We start from the raw sequence: 5914 nt of genomic DNA, 5'->3' as shown, positions 1-5914 counted from the left end.
ACATTCCACTCTGTTTCTGCTCCACTGCACCACTGTTCTCAAGTGTTTCTGATAGACACATGACCCAACCTTTCTGCCTCCTAATTCCGCAGGGTTTTACTTATGAACCATTCCTTATGTTAAAAAAAACTTCCTGGACATCATGAAGGACCTCTGCTAATCACATGTAAATTAATCTACTGTTAGACTACAGAACAGGGGTAGCTAATGTGGTGCCCTCCATATCTCTTGCACTTTAATGCTTATCAGCCATAGCCAACATTACCAATGGTCTGGTATGGTGGGAGATGTAGTCCACTTCTAGAGAGCACCATGTTGTCTAACCTTGATGTAGAATTTAAACTGTTAAAACTTCTCATGCTGCCTCTCTGGTTTTCTTCTTCCTTTCTATTCCTAATTTCATAAATCCCATAAAGCGGAGATGCACTTCTGACAAACTCAAGGATTTATGCTTATGAGTCAGTCTAGGTTTTTTAATATTTGGTTATATTTATGTGGTTAGTTATCTAGTGCGGCAAACAGATATCTGTAGGTTGAACTTTTAAGAGAGCAAAATTGCAGGAAGGATCTCTTGCTATTTTACTTGTTCTTGACAGAGCAGTACTTGTTTTCCATCATCAGGTGCTGTTATAGTTTTCATAGTTATTATTATTATTATTGATTGATTGATTAATTGATTAATTAAAATTATATCCCACCCTTCCTCCCAGAAGGAGCCCAGAGTGGCAAACAAAACACTAAAAACACTCTAAAACATCTTAAAGTCTTTAAAATATATTAAAACATCTTTAAAAATACAGTATATTAAAACCAAACATCTTTAAAAACACATTAAAACAAAACATCTTTAAAAACGTCTTTAAAAAAGGGTTTAAAAACACCTTAAAAAACATTCCAACACAGATGCAGACTAGGATAAGGTCTCTACTTAAAAGGCTTGTTGAAAGAGGAAGGTCTTCAGTAGGCGTCAAAAAGGTAACAAAGATGGTGCCTGGCAAATATTGAAGGGGGGATTCCAAAGGGTAGGTCCGCTTCCTCTGTTGTGTGGAATGGACCTCCTGATAAGATGGTACTTGCAGGAGACCCTCACCTGGCAGAGAGCAGTGATTGAGTGGGTATATAAAGGGCAAGACAATCTTTCGGGTATCCTGGTCCCAAGCTGTACAGGGCTTTGTACCCCAAAACCAGAACCTTAAACTTGGCCCGGTAGTTACATAAGCCTACTTCCTGGTGCCTCCAGATGTTGTTGGACTGCAATTCGCATCATCCCTGATCATTGCCCATGCTAACTGGGGCTAACGGGAGTTGGAATCCCACAATATCTGGAGGACTCTATCTTGGCTATCCCTAGTTTATACATTGAGAGGCAGTAGCTCTCCACTGTTCCAGGCAAGTGATTTCCCCAGTACTACCATGCTTTCCATGCAAATCACATTATCACCAAACCCTTCCCCAACTAGATATTGATTCCCAGGTTTTGCACAACCTTTCAGAAGTTTTAGCTTTAAACCAGGGATGGAGAACCTCAGGCCTGTGGCCAAATGCAGCTCTCCAGACCCCTCTGTCTGCACCTTGGGACTCTACCCAGGCCATGCCCTTTTGCAGGCCATATCCCTCCCCAGCTCTGCTGTATGCCCTCCTTGAATTCTTTTTCCTGGCTGGAGTGTGTCCATGAACTATGATAGTGCTTCTTGCTAGCTTGAATTGAAGAGGGATAGACATATGCTTCTGTGGGTATCTGTAATAACCTGACTTATGCATACCTGAAATGTAGTCTACCATAGAAAAAAGTCACATCTTTTGCTCCACCTACTTTTTCCTCTGGCCCCACCCACCATTGGCATGTGGCTCCTGGAACATTGCCCACGAGGGAATGTGGCCCTTGGGCTAAAAAAGATTTCCCACCTTTACACCATTAAGGCATAGGATGAAATTTTATTGCTCTCTAATAAACAAAGCTAAATTCTGCTCATGGCTCATACCCCAATATGATATTCATAAGCTTGAAGTAATAACACTAATATAGTGAAACTCTTAAGTACAGCAGTCACCCTCTATCCTCTACACGTTCATAGTTTTTATGCTTACTACGATCCTTCAGCACACAGTAGAGAAGGGTATGCAACAAGACCCCTCCCACCACTCCGCTTCCAATGCCAATCAGAAACACAAGCACAGCCCTTTGGCGCCAAGAGTGCCACCGCTCCTGGACCGGTATGTTGGTGATATTCTGTTGGTTTTTTTCATTTTCACTTTCTAACTGCTGTTCCAATGTTAAGGATTTGTCAAAACTCAGATCCACCAGGTCACCAGGGATTACACGAAGTCCAAAGTAGATTCTCTTGACAACCATATAGTTTTTCATTAACTGCACATCACACCTGTATGTCCCCGCATCATATTCCTCAGCTGGGAAAAGCTTAATGACAAAGCCAGGATTCTTGAAAGGTACAAAGAGAACATCATCTGTGGTGATGATGCCTCTGGCCAGCCTCCAGGTATAGCTGAAGCTCTGAGTCTGGGGACCAATCTCCCCAGTGGTCAGGCAGCTGAACTCAAATGGCTTACCCACGAGGACAGTGAAGTGGCGCATCCCACAGATCCAGTTGGTCAAACAGTCCACTTTCTGTTTGGTGCAGTCTCTCCTTTGCCCATCAGGCCTAACCTCACAAGTTTCTTCTATCTTGTAACCCAGCCCACAGGTGACGCTGCAGCTTGTGCAACTGACTGCAACTCTACCAGCAGCAGTCCGCAGCTGTTTGGGAATGGTAACTGCCTCATGAGAAGTCACTGACAGTGGTACAAAAAAAGCAAATGCTAATATGCCAAGGGCCAAACCAGTTTCTGTAATCATACTTGGAGAGTCCTTTTTCTATCCATTTTGCAGCCTGACTAAGACCTCCTACATGTCATTCTTCACAAGTATGTTTCTGACATTTAAAATAGATGCCTCTTCCTGCGTCAGTTCCCCAGACATGAGACATTCTCTGAACACAAAGGCCAGCCAAGTGACATCCTGTCAAGGGAAAGAAACTTATTCAAAAGGCTAGTTAAATTAGGCAGCAATGCCCTATTTTGTTATTGTTATATGCCTTCAAGTCGATTTTGACTTATGGACACCCTATGAATCAGCGACCTCCAATAGCATCTGTCATGGGCCAACCCTGCTCAGATCTTGTAAATTCAGGTCTGTGGCTTCCTCTATGGAATCAATCCATCTCATTTGGTCTTCCTCTTTTTCTACTCCCTTCTGTTTTTCCCAGTATTATGGTATTTTCTAGTGAATCCTGTCTTCTCATTATGTGTCCAAAGTATGATAACCTCAGTTTCCCTATTAGTGTACCACATTATGCAATGCTTCATTATGTCAGTCTCTGGGTGGCATCATGTTCAGGTGGATGCAGGCTCCCTAGCACAATCATATCATGTAAAAAGCTTAGTGTAATCAACAAAAATTATTAAGTTGATACTAGCTTCAGTCCTATACTCCAGGATTGAGCTGTGGCCCTGGAGCTATTGTTGGACTACAACTCGTATAATCCCAGACCATTGGCCATGCTGGCTGGGGCTGATGGGAGTTGGAGTCCAGCAACATCCAGAGGGCCACAGGTTCCTCACACCTGCAAGTACTTCGCCTAGGATTAAGCCCCATGAACTCAGTGGGATTTCCTTTATTTATTCCTTCTAAATAGATATATATAGGATTGCACTTTTAGTCTTACAGCCTTACTGTACTTTCCCAAACTGGTATCAAGTCACTCAGGCTGAGGTGAAAATTGAGTTGACCTAGTAAAGGAGCAACAGAAGTAGGATAAGTGTGGCAAATTCCTTGTTGCGGCTCCTTGTTGTCTGATACCAGGACCAGGATGGAGTTTGACAACTAGCCTGCTCTAACCCCAAATTCTACCACTGAGCTCTGCCCCAGCCACCCGTAAATCTGATACCATGTAAAACAGCAGAGAAAATTAAAAGTGATACTCACGCAATGGTGACTTCCGCATTATGGATTCAAATTTAATACAATTCTACCAAATTAAAGGGATTACAAATCTTATAGTTTAATATTTGTATGCATACGTAGCACTCTGTATTAGGAACGTTAGGACCACATTAGCCCGGGAATTTACTACTTTCCCAAACTAACCATTAAGAGAGAGGGAACTGGACCCTAATATTTTCTCTATGGTGCTCTGTCGCTGATGCCTCTGTGACATCAATCTAATGATCAAACTGTGATGTCACAAACAGGTTTAAAGGTTCCAATTGTAACATCACTCCAGCAATGCGAGTTACATTCCTACTGGTGTTTGGGAACAGGAAGCTCCCCACTTGTGTCAAGGAATCAGGTCCATGTTTGGCACAAAGTTGGTATTAAAAAGATTATGCACAACCAGGAACATAGTCGATTTTCCCCTAGGATCCTAGGTAGAACTTCATCCAAAACATCAGCATCATAAATCATGTGGAGGACATGGGGTATAAACTACTGGATGCATTTCCCACAGACCAGGCCATGGAGGGGAGAAGAAGGCACTCCCAAAATAGGGGGTCCCCAAAGCCACTGCTGGGGAACTTGGTGATTTATAGAACCTGAAGACAGCTGGATGACTGGCATGCTCTCATCACAGAATAGCTGCTTAGGTGCACTACTCAAAACTGATCCTCCTCTAGTACAGATGCTCTGGGGGGAGGGTGGTTCAGCTCCCAAACATAAGCAGGACTCCCCCATCACAGCCTTGCATTAGTCAAGAGCCTCTGCATGGTCCAAATACAAGCAACCTGCATGCCTAAACTAGTCAGGGCTCACAGAGCTGGATACCCATTTGAGAGCCACACGACTGCCTGGCTGGACTGTGGCCTTCCGTGACAACCATGTGCCATTTTGCATGTACGCAACCTAAAAGAAGTGATGCAAGTAGGTATGCAGCAAGGTTTGCGCATGTGCGTGTATGTGACATAAAAAGCTGGCCAAAAGAGGTTGGGCGGGCAGTTTATGCATTGTATTGAAAATATTGGCTCTGTAGAAGGCTCCAACTTCTAGGAGCAAAAGTTCTTCGTGAAGCTCTTGTAACCACTGGAAATTACTGCTGAAGGTACAAGGAAGGAGAGGGGTGCTCTTTTCTTCTGAGAAATGTCTGGTGGTGAAGCGAGGGAAACAATGGCTTAAATATGGTTAGCCTTACAATCACACAACTGCATGCTGATTGGTGCTCTCCATGTGCAGTCACAAGAAACAAGCTTCATGGCCAATCTCATGCTTGGGAGGTACACAATTCCTGTGGATTGATTGTTACACTCAATTTTCTTTAATTTGGAGCATACTGCTGAGTGTGGCATAGTGGTTAAGGTGTTGTACTACGACCTGGGAGACCTGGGTTCAAATCCCCACCTAGCCATGAAACTCACTGGGTGACCTTGGGCCAGTCACTGCCTCAGCCTCATGAAAACCCTATTCACAGGGTCACCATAAGTCAGAATCGAGGGCAGTACATGTACATTTTACTGCTGAGCATACATAAGATACTGACTCAGCTTGGAGTGCTGCCAATACACATGCAGTAGCAGCCATCTTACTAGAACTATAGGTTTTAGCTGTCCAGACTCTACTCAGGATTAAAGCTGAAAGAATTCTCACTTATCCAGGGCAATAATTCATCTTGTTTCCTCTTTACTGTTGTCAATATTTCATATAAAATTCAATACAGTATTGCTTGGACTCCACTTCTTAAACCACTTTCATTACACATTTTGAAGTCATTGTCCTTGGCTTGATTCTGAAGAGTCTGTCTGCAACACAAAACAGTGTGTACTCCACAACAATGGTTGCCCCTGAATTCAGCCATCATCTGTAGGGCTTGTTAGCTTTATGATAAAAAGATTTTTATTTCTTTACTGCTTTGGTCACGTAAGTTCC

At 43.2% G+C, this 5914-nt stretch overlaps 1 protein-coding gene across 1 annotated transcript; it reads right to left on the bottom strand.

Annotated features, from left to right (window-relative positions):
• Positions 1-2008: 2008 nt before the first annotated feature.
• On the bottom strand, positions 2009-2882 carry TMEM81 (transmembrane protein 81). The gene has a single exon (XM_061630373.1). The coding sequence runs from the start codon at positions 2852-2854 to the stop codon at positions 2048-2050; it is 807 nt and encodes a 268-aa protein (XP_061486357.1). The 5' UTR covers positions 2855-2882; the 3' UTR covers positions 2009-2047.
• Positions 2883-5914: the final 3032 nt, after the last annotated feature.

Source organism: Rhineura floridana, chromosome 6 (assembly GCF_030035675.1).
Source record: "Rhineura floridana isolate rRhiFlo1 chromosome 6, rRhiFlo1.hap2, whole genome shotgun sequence".
Taxonomy (NCBI): domain Eukaryota; kingdom Metazoa; phylum Chordata; class Lepidosauria; order Squamata; family Rhineuridae; genus Rhineura; species Rhineura floridana.
This window is presented reverse-complemented; position numbering and strand designations above follow the sequence as displayed.